Consider the following 19,143-nt stretch of genomic DNA (forward strand, 5'->3'; position numbering starts at 1 on the left):
TGCATTTTAGCCGCCTGCTAAAAAGTAAATCAACCTGCTGCTTCCTCACCTCGAGTAACGTGGCATGGGGCAAGATACTTTTTTGTTAAGCAAAAAAAAGATAGTTTTAAGAAAAAAAGTTTTAGGTTGTGTATACAGATTGATATTTCATGAAGTCATTGTGCAATTTGTTTGCATAGCAGTACGTACTTTTGTTTAGACAGTACCCTTTACCCTTGTTTAAGGACAAGGTCAAATTCACATCCTGCTATGAAATATACTTGTACAGACAATAAAGTCGTTCAGTTTTTGTGGGCCACAAAATCTCCTTAATCCAATATTCCAGTTTTCAGATCACATTGCAAAAAAATAAACTGAAGAATAAGCATTTGTTATCCAATTTCAACTTGTTTTGGGAGGCAATGATTGTAGCCACTAGATTGTAGCACCATTTGCTCCTAAAGAATTCAAGATGATGCTAGTTGAAGCTGAACAAATACATACAGAAAAGTGTGTGCAAGATTCCAATCTGCAGTTTCTGCACTTTGAGGGGATACATGAAAGCCCACTTGAATCTACTTTGATGTGAATTTGTGGTATGGGTGCCCATGGAGACAGACAATAGAATTCATGTGTGCTTTGGGGATCTATACTGTGGCGTTACACTGAATTAAGATTTTCTGCATCCTGACAAACATTTGTAACTAAAGAATTGAACCCTATAGGTACCCCTGTATTGCATTTTAGCAGACCCAGACAACACTCATGTATTTTACTTTAACAATTTGACCTATTTTGGTGGTATCATTCCTAAAATAAGCACAGTCCTGTATTATTAAATGGTTGCAATCTGTCTCACTTATTGCTGATTAGAAATGTCACAACTAATACTTCAATCATGTTCATGGCTCTGATTTTTGTTGGTTTAGTTCTGTTCAGTGCAGGTTCTCTTATTCCTAACAGCTATCCATAAATTAATATAATTGTATAAAAAGCCACAAAGATGGATAGCATATCCATATTAAACTTGTTGCCCTACACAATTGGCTTTCCAACCTCCGCTGCTTGAACAGCAATGTGCAATCCTACGGGAGAAAACATGAGTGGCAAAAGTGAGCTATTCACGCATGCCCATAGTCCTGTAACAGTTGTAGTTATAGCCATTTGCACCTGCTCTTATCTGAAAGATGGTGCATGATCGGGGGGAGTGAAACTTATTTTTGTCTGGTTTTAATTTTATATTCTGTTGCTTAAGAGAATGACAAAGTTCAGGCATACATTCATATTTTCCTGAAAGGCTATCATTTAACTGTACCTCATCTATGTGTTCTAACTAATTTTCACAACAAATGCCTTTAAGTTGAATAGATGGAATGGGATAGGTCTTTCATTACTCACTGTATTGACGCAGCTCTTAAGTCAGCTACAGGGAATGCACAAGTGCAGCCCAATGGAGACTCCCATTTTATTTTCCTTCCTTTTGTGGGAAGATGTGCCATCTCTTATCAGCAGCTCTCTGCAGCAGCGCAGTCAAGATCAAGAATTCAGCAGTTTTGCGATCAAACATTGATGCTGCAGCATGTAGTGTGACACTGATGGCCATTTAGCCAGTAGGTGGCCATATCCCTCTCCATTAGTTGCTGGCCAAAGACAGCAGCTGTATTAAATATATCCTCAAACTTTATTATCTTGGTCACCAAGAATAGATTATCATGTCATTCTTTTCATGTAGATTTAACTCTTATGGAGCTTTAATTTGCAGTAACCAAATTTAGCATGTTGGTAAAGTATTTAAAGGAGAAAAATTGTGTGTAAGTTTTTAATGTTAAGTGGGAAGTTTATGGGATGGTGCGATTATGTTACTGCAAAATGTTTTTTTCCCTCAACAGGGCTGTTGTCAATTGTGGCTTCAGCTGCTTGAAATCAAAAAAATATGTGTGATGTAAAGCTTCAGATGGGTAACTCCTCTGCAGTGAATCATTTTATTTATGAAAGATTTTCTTTTGTAGATATCCACACCCACTCACAAATTCGCAGCCAAATTCAGAAAAACTAAGAGGGTTTAATGAGGATAATGAAGATGAATACAAGATTCCATCATCATATCCTGTGTCCATAGCTGCACAAGCTCCTCATTCGCAAACTGTGAAGCCTCGTGTATCAAGGTAAATTTCTTTTTTAGGCTAGTTTCAATACATTATGAAGTAATTGTTATAATTTCTACTTTTCTGTGTACAAAAACTAGTATTTTTTTTCAAAACCTGTTTGATTACATCAAAAACTTAGAGGATGCTCTATACACTGTCTAGATTCTAGTATAATAACTAGTAGATTATAGGTAAGTTTTAATCTGTTAAAATTAATAGTGGGGCCACAAATCCATTTACATCTATTTGTGTATGGAATTTAAGGCTACATTTTGTTTTTAGCACTTCAGCAACTTTTTATTTTCTTCATCAGTTTTCTCCCCTCCATTCTTGTTCTGAGAATGATGAAGCTTTGCTGGGGTATGATTCCAAGGACCACTGTTGCCTCACCCAAGTGATCATTGTTCATGTATGAGCCTTGATGGCAACTATCAGCAGATTATTTGATCACGGCAAGCATCAGTGGTTTCCTCCCTGACATACTCTAGGTTTTGCCCATTATTTATCATGGTGGAAACTCTGGTTGGATCATGTGGTTATGAAAATTCTGTACTTGGAATACAAACTTGTTATCTCAATAGTTTAATAGTCACTGATGGAATTTCTCCTCACACCAGAAGGCTATTGGTTCCTTTCAGCATTAACCAAACTGGGAATCACATCCCCATAAACAACTCTAGGAGAAGAAATATAACCTTAATCATAATTAGTTTATAGTGTAAATTCTTAGCTTACCATGAAATTTACATGATATTTCTTTTCCATTTTGCTTAGTTCATTTTGGAACCATTTACAACCTTCATTATCATAATCCTTTCACAGTGGATATTTATGTAATGGTTGCTCACACTTCAAATTGGATAGAAGAAATTTGTGATTTGCAACTTTGAAAGGAAATACTTTTTGTAGAATAAGTTACCACTGTAGCAATGTGAAATGCATCAACTAAGTCCTCTCTGCTTTGGAGCAGAGAATTATCTAGCTAGTGTAAAGGTGCTTGCAGCTTGGCTTTTAGCAGACATACATATTTGTGCTTTTCTTTTGCTTTAAGACCTGGGCTACTGGGAAGTTTTTATCAGGTCTTCTTGCCCACCAGTTTTGTTGAATTCCACTAAGTTTATTTTTGGGTTGCAGTTGGCTGCATGAGACCCTTGAGTTGAGAGTGAGTGCCATCAGCACCAATAGTATAACAACGCCCTTTATTGTTGATATTGATTACTCTACTTATAATTAGCTTCACAATTTGTATTACCAGGCTGAAGAGCTGAAATGATGTTCTTTATAGTGTATACATCATTGACAGTTCTGGATAACAATACTTAAATCTAGAAGCTGTGAGGTTTTTTTTTTTTAACTCAACGATGATTTCCTACTGTGTAAAAGTTAAATACAATTCAATAAATGAATCTAATCTAAATCTGACTCATCCTTTACCAAGTTTTATTGCCCTGTAACTGTGGTACTTTGGTCTAAAATTTATTTTCTTCAAGCCTCAATCAAAAAAATGCAATTAAAGCAAAGGGTGGAAAATCTGCATCCCAAGTCTTTAAACTACTGCAGTGTAGTAAAGTGTAGTGCAAAAGATAGGTCTCATTTTAAATAGACTTCACTTTGATTACCCTGTGTATATTCCCAACTATAGATCATTAAAAATACATTATAACAAACATTTAAAAGACTTAAATAAAACTTCTAGTTGGGCTTATTTTGGGATCTTCTTTACATTTAAAAGATTGTCAGGTATTCTAAGTTTAATCTGATCCTTGGCTGAATGAATGATGGGGAATGAAGGCTTTATTGTGAAAGTCATCCATTTAGCTTCCATTTAGCTTTTAATATACACGTTTTTGATGGGAAGTTGATACAGACACAGGAAATACCACCTGGAGTTGACCTACAGATGGAAGTAATTGGATATGAATCAATGCAAGAGTACAAAGAGAAATCGTTCATACTGTATATAAAACTTTCAATTTTGAAGATTTAGCAGTTGAGGACGTGGCTATACTTCTTGGACCCAACCTGTTTTACGGTTTGAAGTGAGATTCTTCAGGGATTGGCATAGAGAGCTTAACAACATCAAGAGTAAAATTTTGGTTGCTAAGCAGGAAATTGTAAAATATTTTCAGGTAAATCTTGAATGATTGTAGATGTGAAGTAGATGGATAGTGTAAGATCAATTTAGTATGTGTTTTTTTAATTCTTCCTTTCAACTTTACCCTTGCATTTTACTCTTCCCTTGTCTCATAGCTGCTCAGCTCTGTATATAGCTGAGTGGGTGGATTGCAGACTAATTTACGGACTTCTGACGATGTTTTTCCATGGAACAAACAGAAAAGGGGCACAGTTCAGGTTAAAATGTTTGGGGCGGGTTGCTAAATTGAGCTGGTTTTATATGGAGGAGGGGGCTGCTTTTCCAGTGAATGAACAAAACCGCACACATTAGTGTTCAGGCTTGGGCACTAGGCGCCTAGTTGCCACGGGGACTATTATCTGTTGAGCATCTTTGCTGCTAGACTTCTAACCAGCCTCAGCTCTTCTATATAATGAAACCTGTATTTCAATTTCTACTTTGAACAAGGATTTAGGGATGTAATGCAATTAACAATAATCATGTAGAAGGCAAGTAATTTTCAGAATAAAAAAGTTTTATATAATTAAGTAATAATTGAAATGGCAATTATAGTTTTTCTTAGCCTCTCTAAATAACTTTAATGTGCAAGTTATTAAGTGTTCAGCTTTTACAACCTTACAACATTTTCTGCAGTACTTATTTCCAGCCTTTCACCCCTTTTGGACCAGCCCAGATGGCAAAATACGTTGACTTTTTATCTCTCTCTTCAAATACAGTTGTAGATATTAAAATAGTCTAAGCTTCATAAACATCTGAAGATTAATTATCTTTATAAGGATCAGGAAGTTTATCTAGTCAGTAGGTGAAACATACAGACCCGGAAGACTTCAGCTTTGATCCCCAGTCAGTGCTGGGTTAGGTGATTTCAGCTAGGCTCCAGAGAAGATGTTCCAATTGGCTTTGTCACCCCTTGTCTAAAAAGTGAAAAATCAGCCAGAATTTCAAATCCTGATGGCTATCCATCAATCCATGCTGGAAGGAACAGTGAGTGTGAGAACGTTGAGTGAGGACAGGATTGGTCTCTGCTGTGATGCCTCCAGTAATAACTTCCTAATGCTCACTCTCTAGGTTCACATTTGAATCGTGGCCAAGTTGGTGAAGTGCAGTAGGGTTCCCGGCAGCTATGAAACCATATCCAAGCAAGGAAAGGATAGAGTGATATTGGTGGGAAAAAATTTATAAAAAATTGAAAAACCTGACAAAAATGCAAATTCTATTTCAGTAACAGCAGTACCTCTGGAATTGGGGAGAGAAGTAAATAAGAGTTAAAGGAAACGATGTCTACAGAACTGCTTTTAAAAGTTAGGAACAGTTTAATGGAAATGTTCATATCCTTTGTTACAGGAACACTGTCCTATTTCAGGCACACTGCATTAAGCACTCCTTTCCCAGTTATGGCACAGTTAGATGCAGAGTAACACTTTTTACTTCAGCCCCAATATGGGAACATCTATCCTTACTTCACCAGTGTGACTGCCAATATGCTGCCAGTTGGAGCTGAATTAAGTGCATTTTTGTGCTGTCGGCCCATGCCCAGCAGGACTGTCCAAACTCTGTTCACTGAGGATTCTTACAATCAATAGATAGAGTACACCGTATCCCAGCAGTCTGGGCTGGATTCAAACCCAGGTCCCAGAGTTGAAAGACCAATATACTAACCCACTGCACTTGTTCCTATAGATTTTGCATTTCATGAGGCAATTAACCTCATCTATCTTCCCCGTGCTCACTGACCTACATTGGCTTCTGGTTCCCTAATGTCTCAAATTTAAAATTGTCATCCTTGTGTTTAAATTGTCATCCTTATGGCCTCATTCTCCTTATCACTGTAACCTTCTCCAGTTTTATTTTTCACCCTGTTTAATTTTTCAGAGTATTTGAAAATGGACAGTGTGCGAATGGAACACACTTGTCAGAAGCAAAGAAACCCAAAGCGCTGGAAATAGGTAAAATATGTTTGATTTTACCTTTTTTATATTCAAATTATTTTAAATGTTGGGGAAAACAAATCAACTGAAGTAAGCAAAAATATTAGCAGTGCTATTTTCAAATACAGTGAGTACAGCTTGCCTTTTTATCATGTCCTGAAGATATGATCCATGTGTTTGATACTATAGAGGGAAACATGTGTTTCACTGAAATAGGAAACATTGCCACATGTTTTTAATGACTGTTCTTGATGTTGATCCCCTATTCCAATATAAAACATGCTGAACATTCATCATCACAAGATAATGGTTATTTTAAGAATAGATATTTCTGCCATGCACCAACATTCGGTCACTTGATCATCTAATGAGAACTAGATCAAACTAAACATGATTAACAAACCTCCTCCAGCCCTACAACGCTCTGAGATTTCTGTGCCCCTCCAATTCTGGTCTCTTGCACAGCCCCGATTTTCTTTGCTCCACCATTGGTGGCTGTGGCTTCAGCTACCTAGGCCCTAAGCACTGGAATTCCCTCCCCAATCCTCTCCATAGTCTCTTGCTGCTCCTTAAAACCTACCTCTTTGACCAAGCCCCTATCCTAATATCTCCTTATGCGGCTTAGTGTCAAATTTTCATAGAATCATAGAATGGTTACAGCACAGAAGGAGGCCATTCAGCCCGTCGAGCCCGTGCCGGCTCTCTGCAAGAGCACTTCAGCTAGTCCTACTCCCCCCACCCTTTCCCCTTAGCCCTTAAATTTTTTCCTTCAGGTACTTCCACTTTTGAAAGCCGCTGTTGAATCTGCCCCCATCACCCTCTCAGGCAGTGCATTCCAGATCCTATCCATTCGCTGTGTAAAAAAGTTTTTCCTTATGTCGCCTCTGGTTCTTCTGCCAGTCACATTAAATCTGTGTCCTCTGGTTCTTAACCCTTCCGCCAATGGGAACAGTTTCTCTCTATCTACTCTGTCTGGACCCCTCATGATTTTAAACACCTCTATCAAATCTCCTCTCTCCTCTGCTCTAAGGAGAACAACCCCAGCTTCTCCAGTCTATCCGCATAACTGAAGACTCTCATCCCTGGAACCATTCTTGTAAATATTTTCTGCACCCTCTCTAAGGTCTTCACATCCTTCCTAAAGTGCGGTGCCCAGAATTGGACACAATACTCCAGTTGAGGTCAGACCAGTGTTTTAAAAAGATTCATCATAACATCCTTGCTTTTGTACTCTCTGCCTCTGTTTATGAAGCCCAGGTTCCCGTATGCTTTTTTGTTTGATAACACTCCTGTGAAGTGCCTTGGGACATTTTATGACATTAAGGGAGCTATATAAATTCAAGTTGTTGTTGAATTACTTATTGTATGGTTTATTTGTTAATTGGGGCCAATGGGTACTGCAACAGACACTATTGCCTGCAGACCTCGCAAAGCCTTGTTACTGCCTGCTTGAGCACACTCTAAAATAAATAGAAAGGTTTCTCATTTTAATTGCCTGATCCAAAGAATTGCTCCTTTCTGAACAGAACACCCTCTGATTATGACCTTCTAGTTCCTCCACCAGGTACGTAGTTTAGATTAAGATTTACAGATAAGGGCCTAATATCGTTACTCTGACTAAAGAATTATTTTCAGAATGTATGACCAGGGCAGAAAAATCAGATTGTTGGCAATTTTAGTGGTATTAAAAATAAACATTACCATCTATATTTCTCTGTCTTTACAAACTGTTGTCCCTTGGGTTACTTTCTCAATAACTTTTGCATACTAAGAGAAAGTTGTTTTCCGTCCAGCCCAAAACCTCGTGTCAGTTAAATGAGTATTGTTATACAATGTACACATAAACTGTTCTTCAAAAAATTTAATGTTTCTCTTAAAAGGCGTACATGTGGCAATGTGAGACTTGTGTTCAGTCTCCAGTCTGTGCAGAGTTAACTATTTCAGCCAGAGTAGTAGTTGGAATGCTACAACTAGCCCCACTAACCCTGGGCTAGAGAGTGTAACAAATCAACCTGGGCTCTTACTACTGTTTCCTGTACAAAAACTGTATTTGATTAGATGTCTGAGGATATGAGTAGGCTCAACAGTGGTACCTTCTATGGTTGAATAGTCTGCTGACACTCCCTGTGCAGGCTTCTGCATGGGAATGGTCACTGGAGGGGTGCGAGGACCGAAGTAACCATAGCCCAACAGGACACTGAACCTTTAGGAAATGAGGGAAGAAAATTAATATAAAATGGCATGTTGCACTGAAAGATGAAGACTGAATGGTATTGTAAATGAGGTAAATCTATTTGTTGTATTTTCAGATGATATCTTTGAGATGCCGATTGTTCCAGCTCCCTTACCACCAGCTCGACTTCCAGCAAGAGACAACCAAAAACCCAGTTGCTCCTCTCTGAACAGAACACCTTCTGATTATGACCTTCTAGTTCCTCCAACAGGTACGTAGTTTAGATCAAGATGTACAGATAAGGAACTAATATTGTTACTCTGATCATGACTAAAGAATTATTTTCAGAAAACTATGCACGATTGAGGATAATTATCATTGCTAGGAAACTAGATGAGCTGGGAACCCATGCACAAAATAAAAAAAGCAAGAATTCAAAGTCAGCAATGGAGGAACAGTGGTGGGAGAAAATGCTGCATAAATAGGAAAATAAACTGAACATTGTAAACAGACACCAGAAAACTCACTGCATGTTTGCTCCCAGTTTTCTATCTTGAAGGTCCTTCTGCTGCGATTCTGTTCCACAGGAATTGGCAATCCCCTAGCACTTTGCACATTTGCTGCCATTTTAACGTGTGAGGCTACAAAGTAAGTGTTGGCTAGGCATGTCACACCCTTTACAGTTGATGATGAATGAGGAGGCCGGAGGAGGAGTACCCTTGCTGTTTTGGGTCTCCTTCCTTTCTTCCTTCACCCACTCCTGCAACACTAAGGCCAATTGTAGCACCCCTATCGATGCCCTGCCTGAGATCTGCTAACTATACAAAGACCAGGGATCAGACTGGGGACTTTCCGACTTTGTGCTAGTATCTCGCCAAGCAGTCCATTTATCCATTGAACTATTTGTGGAGCCCCAGAAAGAATAATTATGATTAACTTGAGCATCGTCTTTACGTTTTATTTAGTCCATTCTGCTGATGTAAGAGTAATTTTGTTTAAACGGAGACTGCTGATAATGATGCAGGGATACAAGGTTGTCTGACTTGCTGTGGCTGACAGTCATCTGAAGCTACATTAACAGTCAAGTGATCATTAGGCACAAGGATGCTTTTCCATCATTTATTTATATCATTTCAGGATCAGTATATTTTCCTAGCCAGTGCCTGGAATTATGTAATCAGTACGTGCTGATTAAACAAATATATTTTAAAAGCAAGCCAGCAAGAGCAGAGGAAAAAAAGGGCATTAATGTGATTTATTCCTTTTAACAATTTAAGTTTCAAAAAGTTCCCTGAAGAGACATTCTTTAATAGCCTTTGAAGTGATTATGGATTCCCTTAATTGTTCTATACTGTTCCAGCACCTTTAAGGAATGCACCTTTGTATTGGTTGTATGAAAAACCTTTGAATGAGACATCGGGCGGGAAATTGGTCGCGAGTCAGAAACAGCAGCAAGTGGGCGGCAGCCTGCAACACATGCCCAAAGATGTAGGCCTAAGGCTTGCTGGAAATTGGGCCTCGGGTCTCTTCTACATAATACTGGCAAGCTGTGGATGCTATTCGGGCTTACTGATGCAGATCACCACTCGGGGCCTTCTCAAAGTTGGATGGCTAGGTCTTGGAGGAAGGGAGGCAAATGGGAAGGGGGCAAGCATGCAATATGAACATAAGAATTAGCAGCAATAGCAACATTCCGCTCTTCCTGGCTCCACGTTAAGGTAAGTAAAGAAACTTGTTCTTTGGTGGCCGCAAGCGGTCCCTTTTAAAGACCACTGGTTAGGCCACTGTAGACCCGGAAAACTGAGCATAGTACGCACGGCACATGCTCCATCCAGTTTTTGCCGAATTTGGCTTTGGAATTCTAAAATGGGCATTAGGTCCCTGATTGGCATCTTCAAGGGGTGGATTGGGCGGAAGTATGGCTGTAAATTGGTGGTTTCTCTCCGTCACACACTCACACTCACCTCACCTCACTTACCCCAAAAACTTGCCCAGAAATTAGGCTTGACAAGGACCAATTGCTCCCCCATTGTTCTCGTCAGGGATTCATTCCTCCTATATTGTTGTAAGAAGTCATTTATTTTGGTGTACTGTGCAAAATCAGCCTCTGTTATTTGTAGAAAACTGTAATGACTGTTTTCTGCTAATCTGAAATTTTGTCCAGGAGTAGATTTATGTAAACCCTTTTGAATTTGAGGCTATTATTAATTTTAAAACTTATTTTTAGCAACTGTCACACACGCCTTTTTAAGTTGTTTAGGTTTGTGTGTCAATGAGAATCCTTGTTCTCATCCTTTGGCTTAAAGTTGTGTTTTTTTTTTACCAGCTGGTGATAATGCATTTGACAGCCCACCTCCCTCGCTGCCTCCACCCCCACCTCCTGTACGTGTCAGCCTCCCTGATCTACCCAGATCCTCTGGCTCAGGCAGCAGACCCACATCTGGCCATGACTTGTTCCCTTTCAGTGCAGGTAATCCAGCTTTCCTGTATGTTATGATTGATTGTATGTCTGGAGTAAAGGTGAGCTTCTAAATGTGACTTGGTCTAAAGATACTGAGAACTTTCTTGGTATATCGTCAGCTTATTGAAATATATAACAGTATCAGTGATCATTTTTGTTGTTGAATTCTTCAAGTTGCATAGTTTTTTGGGGATTTGTTTAGTCCTCTTCAAATAATTTTAATAGAGTTGAACTCCTGTGGCGTTGCAAACTGAGTGAATACCAAGTGTAGTCTTCAGGCAAAAAGGAATTGGAGGGTGGGAGATAATTCGACCCGAGTACACAGATGTAATTCAGTCCCCATTTTAAAGTCATACATTCTGTATTTATTTTTATATTTCCATTATAAAGTCTTGTGACCACATTTATAATGGAAATTAGTTATGTAAACTTGTATCACTGTAAGTACACCCTCACCGGTGGTGGCACTGCAGCACCTCCACTAAGGGGAGGATGTAGTATTAGCATAACAAGTTTACTCAGCCAGTTTTCATTATAAATGTGGATGTAGGAATTTATTATTGAAGATGTTGATGGGAAGTGTGTGCAGATGTCTGATTTTTAATATCATGTATATTGTGAATATTTCAGAGCAGTTCCATATATTGCTGTAAGTTTTTATTTCCTTCTCTTGCCCCGACCCCCTGTCTATCTATGCTGTTTACTTCAGGTTCCACGGGTGCTCCTTAGTTGATCTACCAGGGGTGCATTGAGAAATAGGCAGGGACTCCCAATAAGCCTGATTGGCTCATTACTGGAAGTAAGCCCAAGCACAGTTGGTCAGTTTAAAGTGTGAATTCAAATCTACTCTCATTCAGTGCTGTATCTTTTGGCTGCAAGTATATCACAATATAGCTGTGATATTTAGCACTCGGTAAATTGCGTTTCTTGAAATCTTCAGAAGCAGTCACACCAAATTGACATTTCAGTCTGGTATATTTCAGAACCAAGATCTTTTGAAAACTGTTGTGCCTTGCAAACTCTCGAGCACTTAATTAAACCATGGTAATTTAAACCAGCCTCCATTTTTATTGAGCAAATGTAGAAGAAAAGTTATTTATAAACTTTCACAGACCCATTAATCACTCCAATCTTCTTTGCTTTTGTACTTGAGCTGTTGCTCTCACCAGCTTCCTCAGTTTTTGCAAAGGTGCGTTTTATTACGCACTTTAAAAGTGATTGCATTACAATACGTTGCTCAGGCTTGTACCAGCCATCCTATTCAGTTTTCAACTTCTGCTTGAAAACTGTTGAATTCATTTTTTTGTTGAAAAATGCATTGTTTTCATTTATGTGTAATAATACTCTGCCATTAAATAAAATTGGTTTGATCTTCAAATAATATCTTATTCAACAGGGCGATAGTGGCTTTTGCAATAAGGCAGGCACTTTTGGATTTGAGCCATATATGGAAACCACTATAAACAAGGATGATTATAGTTGTTATAAATTGTATTGCCATTCGACTAAAAGCATCTACCGAAAATCTTCATGGATAATACCAGTCTCTTCTAAAAGAACATTTTAATGGGGGAGGGCTTGAGCATGAACATAAATATTTAAACATACCTAATTTTTTCCTAAAACTTTGAGGGAGGTTCATATTGCATATGGGGGCATACTATACTTGGAGTTATAGTAATTTATACATATGGCGAAGGAAGCTGATTTAATTCCAAATATTGATAGTGGTTAGTGTAATTAATATACCAATTGGTCACCTCCTGCTAAGCTAGGAATGATCCAATGAATTATTTTGTTTAACATCAGCAGAAGAACATTAGGAAAAGTCAAGGGCAACAAATTGCCATTTGGCCCAACAAACTCTGCCTTCTTGAACTTCGCCAACTTAGCATTCAACTGGAATTTGAACTTCTGTAATATCGCTGACTCTGCTACGTTACCTGGCAGGTTTTTTTTAATGGAGGGTGGAAAATGGGAGGCTGGGCAAGAGAGCATTGGAATAGTCACGTCTAGAGGTAACAAAAACATGGATGAGGGTTTCAGCAGCAGGTGAGCTGATCCAGGAGCAGAGACTGGCGATATTACGGAGGTAGAAGTAGGCAGTCTTTGTGATGGAGAGGATTATGGGGTCAGAAGCTCAACTCGGGGTCAAATCGGATGCCAACTTTGCGAAGTGTCTGGTTCAGCCTGAGATAGTGGCCGGTGGGTGGGGTTGGTTTTGGGGGGGAGGGTGGGGGGTGCAATATGGTGGAATCGGCGAAGAGGTCATGGAGTTTGGGGCTGAAGACAATGCCTTTGGTCTTTTACTCTCTTTCCAATACTTGTAGCTTAATTGCAACCTTATTATTCCTAATGAATATAGTTCTTTGTCAGTAGGTGAAGCAGGGACCTAGAAAATGTTGCTGTTCCACACCTCGTATGTTTAATTTATCATCCAGTAATAAAAGGTGAAGCATTTCTGTTTGACTTCTTCAAAGACTTGCATACAAGTTATCAGTTCTTGTCTCGGCGTCAAAATATTGTGGCTTCAAGCCCCACTTCAGGACTTGAGCACTTAAATTGGACTGACTCCCCAGTGCAGGACTGAGGGAATGCTGCATTATTTGAGGTGCTGTTCTTCAGTGGAGAACTTAAACCAGGTCCCTGTCTGTATGTTAAAGGTCCCATAGTACTATTTAAAAAAAAAAAAAAAAGAGCAGGCGTTTTCCTTGTGTTCTTGTCGGCACATTCAATCATCACACTGAAAACAGACAACTGGTCATTCATTTCTCTGTGTAAAATGGTTGCTTTGCTTGCCCACATAGCAACTCACTATTTGAGTAATACATTTTACGTAAAGCACCGTGAGACATTTCTGAGGTATGTGATAAGGTGCTAAATAAATGCAAGTTTTAAAAAAAAATTAGTAAGAATTACTTGAAACTTTTTGTTTTTAAGTAGATACGACCTTTGACCCGCCAAGTGTTCCCATACCTGTACCCCCAGCAAGGAGAACAGTTGAAGATAATCAGAAATCTAACAGGATATCACAAGAGTATGACCAACTCCCATCATTGGCAGGTATGAAGGGGAAAACTTGAACTGAAAGAACCACGGATAACTGGAGCCAAATAGTCTCTTGGCCTCAGATACTGGTTAATGAAAGAAAATCTTGAATTTTTAAAAAATTATTATTCATTCATTCATAGGATGTGGGCATTGCTGGCAAGGACAGCATTTATTGCCCATCCCTAATTGTCCTTGAGAAGGTGGTGGTGAGCCGCCACCTTGACAACTGAATAACTTCCTAGGAGCATTTCAGAGGGGCAGTTAGAGTCAACCACATTGCTGTGGGTCTGGGGTCTGGAGTCACATATAGGCCAGACCGGGTAAGGACGGCAGGTTTCCTTCCCCAAAGGACATCAGTGAACCAGATGGGTTTTTACGACAATCCGATAGTTTCATGGTCACCATATGAGAAGCACTATTCAGATATGTGAGGATTGCAGTATTTTGACCATTATCTGGAGTCCACACAAAATCCAGTTATGGTGCTCAGTTTCAATCTCTTTCCAATACTTGTTTGATTTCTTGAAACACTTGCGTACTTGAAACACTTGCGTATAAGTTATCAGTTCAAAAAGATGGGACTACGTAGTTTCTCTTTACGTATCAGGAGAGGTACAATGCCTGCAGGACAAAGGAACCTCTGACATTAAAACCAGGCTGAATTACTTTGTGAACAACAAAATTTGGTTTACGGAGGAAGTAACTTAAGAGTTCTCCCATTCCTCTCTGCATTATAATTGCTTGATGGTGTACCAAAATTTTATCTAAGAATGGATGTGGATACTATAGGCTGTCAGTACATCACAGCGACATAAATAAAATCATGTAAGTTGGGTTCTGGTTGTTTTTGACAGTGCTCAATTGCTTCCGCAATTCATTAAAATTTCACTAATAATGAACCGAAGTAATGGCGTGGGGTGGGGTCGCTTGACGTTTTTCTCTTGTCATTATGTAATTGGACATTAGTATTTCATTGTTCTGTTTTCTATTTCAGATACTTCACAAGCTCCAGCCAGACCTCCTAAACCACTCCCTCGCAGGACTGCACCAGATGGTTACCACAAGAAAAATCATGTTCAAGAGCCAACCTCTTTGCACAGCAGCCAAGCAGGAGAAAATGTGGATGCTAAAATTGCAAAACTGATGGGCGAAGGCTACTCCTTTGAAGATGTAAAACGAGCCCTTGTGATAGCTAACAATAATGTAGAGATGGCCAGAAGTATTTTGCGAGAATTTGCCTGCTTTCCCCCTATTTCACCACGCCTCAATCCGTAGCAAGGAGCTGGTCACATGAGAGTGGAAAACCCAGAGAATAGGCTTCTGAATTTCTGAAGAGCATTGAGTTTTAAAGTAGCATTCAACAGGCAGAACAATTGTGTGCAGACTGTGTGCAGTCTGCTTCTGCGGGTTTCTTGAGAACGTTTCTGGTAGAAGATAGAGAATGATGCTTATGTATTTTTGTTAGCCATAATGTTAAGAATCAGGGTTCAACTGAGAAGAAGAAAGTTTACTGTTCTTGAATTTCACTCCTGTGAATTGCTTGAGATCTCCGCTGCTTACCGCTGTCGAAAGATTTTTGAAAGTCATCTGAACTTTCTTGTTTAAGTGGGATATACAGTCTTATCGGTCTCAGTATTTTTTACGTCTGGACTCTGGGAACCGGTCAGTCCTGCTGCAGCATTCCTTTCATGTCATCTGCACTGATGGGGACACACTGCTGGTTTTGACCACTCCTCCCTCCTCCCCCATCATTCAATCTAAGACACAGACTAAATGAGTTTTTTCTGAAGATGCTTTAATTTGCTGCATTTCAGTCTATCCAACAGGTGCAAAAAGCATGTGGCCTTCACTACTGAGTCTTTTCTGAGATAAAGTGAAATTTCTTTATTAAAAAACTAATTTCTGAATGTAGAGTACTTATATTTGTCTATGTATTGCCTTTCACGGTAATTTTTTGACTGTAACCTTGGCAGCTTTCCATTGTGCACAGCCTTTAATGTATTTTTTTTATTATTTCTATTTCCCTTCTTGTCTAACGACCCAGCCAGTTCATCTGTGTTGTATTCTGACAGAACAAAACTGGTTTTGAAGTTTCTGGTTAATGCAACAAAAAAATGCTACTTTTGTGAATTGTGACATCGCTAACTGGATCAATTTCAAAGTAAAAATTTGCCAAATTATTTTTTTAGTTTTTAAAATGGTTTATAATGCTGGATATAGAGAAGCAAAAGCAGCAGAGACAACACACAGCATCTATACACACTGAGTATGGCCAACTGAATGTAAAACTCTGCCTGCATTCAATTATGTGCCAATATATTAATAGAACTGTGTAGCAGAGTGAGAGTATCAGTTTTGCTATTTGTGTGTGTGAGGGGAGGGAGCAATACCATTATTTTCTGACAATATGTTATCAGCATCAGCACCCTTTTGTTTGGAAAAGTTGCGTGTAGTCAATTTTCAAGTCTGGTATCACTAAGTTAGAACTGGTATTGGCCAACTATTCAGCTCAAAGAAAGGAATAGACCTTGCACTGTTAACATTGTGTCGGATATTATAGTGGCTGTGAAATGGTGAACAGTTTCCTTGTCAATTCAAGAGGTGTCTACTCCTTTCCTCACATTGGTCAGGAATCATTTTTTTCCAATAATCGAGAATAAATGAACTTGGTTATGTTGCTGCCTGTTCTCTAGGTTACAGTGGTGAAGGGAATGCTAGATTTGCTTTGCCTTGTGTCGCCATAATTTCTGGTGGATCAAAACTCAGGGCAAATATCCAACGTCGTTATGTAAATGATGACTATCTTTTGTGACCTAAGTTCAGTTAATAGCGTTGCAGGTAACTGGCTTGCCTCATAGCTTTGAGGATTAGTAATTCCGGCCTTGATGGTAATTGAAATCTGACCTCAACTGCTCCTTACTAGGAGCTGTTCCAGTTTTAAGGTGTCTTGATCACAAAACTCATACAGAGGCGAACAGAAAATATTAAAACTAGCTGCCAAGATGAATCACTGACTATATGATGCATAATATTGTGATTATTAAATGATTATATCTTGCATAAATTGCAGTAACAAGACTATTATGGCAGTTCCTTGGTCTCCGCTTCTCCATTAGTGTGGTGCATTCAGCTGTGGAACACTCAAAATATGTGTCTCATGCCCCCTACTGGTCTGTCCACACAATAGCATTGATGATAAAGTTACAGACAACTTGTGGATCTTAAAAGAATGAACTTACAAAGGATGAGGGGATAATTCAAAGAATATTCATGTAATTTTTATTTTAAATGTATTTATAAATGCGTTAATGCACTCAATCCAGCTCGCCATAATTTCTTCTGGGTTAGATACAGTGGGGGTAATTTTGACTTTGGGTGGTCATGTAAATGATTCAGTCGCCCATTATACATCTCTCTCGATTTTCATTCGATATTGCTGTTTTACACTATCACCTAAAGTCAAAATGACCCCCCGTGACCAATGCTATAGCCTATCTATGTGCTGCCTATGAAATGGGGTCCAGTTGCAGATGGGGGATGGAATGTTGATCCACAGCTCGCTCTCCCTACCCACATCAAAGTAATACCCCTGTCAATGTATTGCTGCTTTCCATTAAAAGTTACTGAAAATGTTAATTAATTTAAATATTTTTTTTAATGTTTTCACTTTGACAGTCAATTCACAATGTTAATTCTGTTAGTCATTATCTGTGCGATATTAAGGTGTATACAAAAATATCATTTTTCAGAGACTGAGACAAACCATTTATCATTGGCTGTGCACAGTATTAAAATCCTGCACAATGAACATCCATTTAGTTGAGGATTGACTTCACAGGGTTACTTGCACCTCACGATTCTAGATCTACAGGAAAGCCATCAGCAGTTAATAGAACATGGATTTTGAAATCAAGTTCAGGAGTGGCACTTGTCTTGCCAAATGATTTACCTTAAATAAATGTGAATGACATCCTTTGGCCAGGCACATCCATCTGATATTCAGGTTTTTGTTCATTCTCAACTTGAAGGCTTTTTCCCTTTGCACTGGTCAGCTTCTCTTATTTAGTTTCCTTATGTCTTTGAGCATAAATGTTTGAAGCTAAATAGCTACAATGTGCTTTAATGGCAAAATAGAGAGGCTTTCTCTCTCTCTCTCTCTCTCTCTCTCTCTCTCTCTCTCTCTCTCTCTCTCTCTCTCTCTCTCTCGAGGCACCCATAACTAGAGCTGTACCTTATTCATAGGCTACATTTGTTGCACAGAGTCTGAGAGCTTTGGAACGCTTCTTGAAGTTTATCGGTGATTTTTTTGAGTATTTAGAAGACATTGATAAATTTCAGAGGGTCTTTGACATCATGGGATCTCATAAGACAGATGCAACCTGTGAAAAATGTACAGTTAATTATAAAAACTTGTAGGCACTCGCTATCCTGCAGGGAAAATTGAGCTGCTGCCTACATCATGAGCCTAGAGAAAATTAACAATCATATTTTTCTGCTGACAATCACACCTCACCCCTTTGTATGTAACCATTTATAGTAGGTTCACTTATGTCGAACATGTGGTTAGAAGTTTAAATGTTTTTTAAATGGTGAGCAAAGTCTGTTTTGTAGAAGTTGTATTCTGGTGTGGTTATGTTAATATTACTCTGTGCTTCTGAGCTGAATAGTAACTCTTCACCTCCCTGAAATAATGCAGTGCACTACTAAGGACTGCCTCCAGGTGGAAGCCTCTTCATTCTGTTGGTAGAGTTCAGGTACTGCCTGTGCTCTGAACCTGAGGACTCTCTTTAAAAAAAAAAGGACTGCAGTAGTTTCTTAATTAGGTTTATTTTCATATTAACTCAATGTTCTGTTGAGAAGAATGCCTTTTTATTTGTCTTAACACATGGCAAAATAGTAACGTGTGCAATTAATTTATATTTTATTCAACATTTGATTTTTTTTCAATTCTGAGTATTCAGTAACCTTAAATATTTTCTGTTCTTGTAAAATATTTTATAAAATCAGTATTAACAAATAAATTGTGTCCATTTCTTATTTTTAACATTTTTGTTATGTCTACTGCAGTGAAGGATTCTTATTTTCTTTCCCGCTTGTTGTAAATGCTGGTATCTAGATCCTTTTTTCATAGCTTGCAAGAGGATTGGATTTGTCATTCTAAACTGCAGAGCCTGTAAGAAAATCCTCTCAACACCCATAAGCAGGGCTACTGGTTTACAATGACTGACTAACTGAAATTCCATTTTTATTACGTAGGATTTTTATCATCT

General features: G+C 38.7%; 1 protein-coding gene across 2 annotated transcripts in view; it reads left to right on the forward strand.

Moving 5' to 3' along the window:
- Positions 1-18,897, forward strand: part of cblb (Cbl proto-oncogene B, E3 ubiquitin protein ligase) — a 184,406-nt gene extending 165,509 nt beyond the window's left edge. The window contains exons 12-17 of one of the 2 annotated variants that reach the window (XM_086006910.1): positions 1,989-2,144; positions 6,133-6,206; positions 8,498-8,632; positions 10,688-10,831; positions 13,763-13,885; positions 14,868-18,897. In XM_086006910.1, the coding sequence (XP_085863036.1) occupies positions 1,989-2,144; positions 6,133-6,206; positions 8,498-8,632; positions 10,688-10,831; positions 13,763-13,885; positions 14,868-15,148 (913 nt within the window). In that variant the 3' untranslated portion in view covers positions 15,149-18,897. The remainder of the gene's footprint in view (positions 1-1,988; positions 2,145-6,132; positions 6,207-8,497; positions 8,633-10,687; positions 10,832-13,762; positions 13,886-14,867) is intronic. The other variant, XM_086006911.1, reaches the window with a different exon arrangement.
- Positions 18,898-19,143: the final 246 nt, after the last annotated feature.

Source organism: Somniosus microcephalus, chromosome 14 (genome assembly GCF_052327205.1).
Source record: "Somniosus microcephalus isolate GS21.2 chromosome 14, FLI_Smic_1.0, whole genome shotgun sequence".
In the NCBI taxonomy this organism is placed as follows: domain Eukaryota; kingdom Metazoa; phylum Chordata; class Chondrichthyes; order Squaliformes; family Somniosidae; genus Somniosus; species Somniosus microcephalus.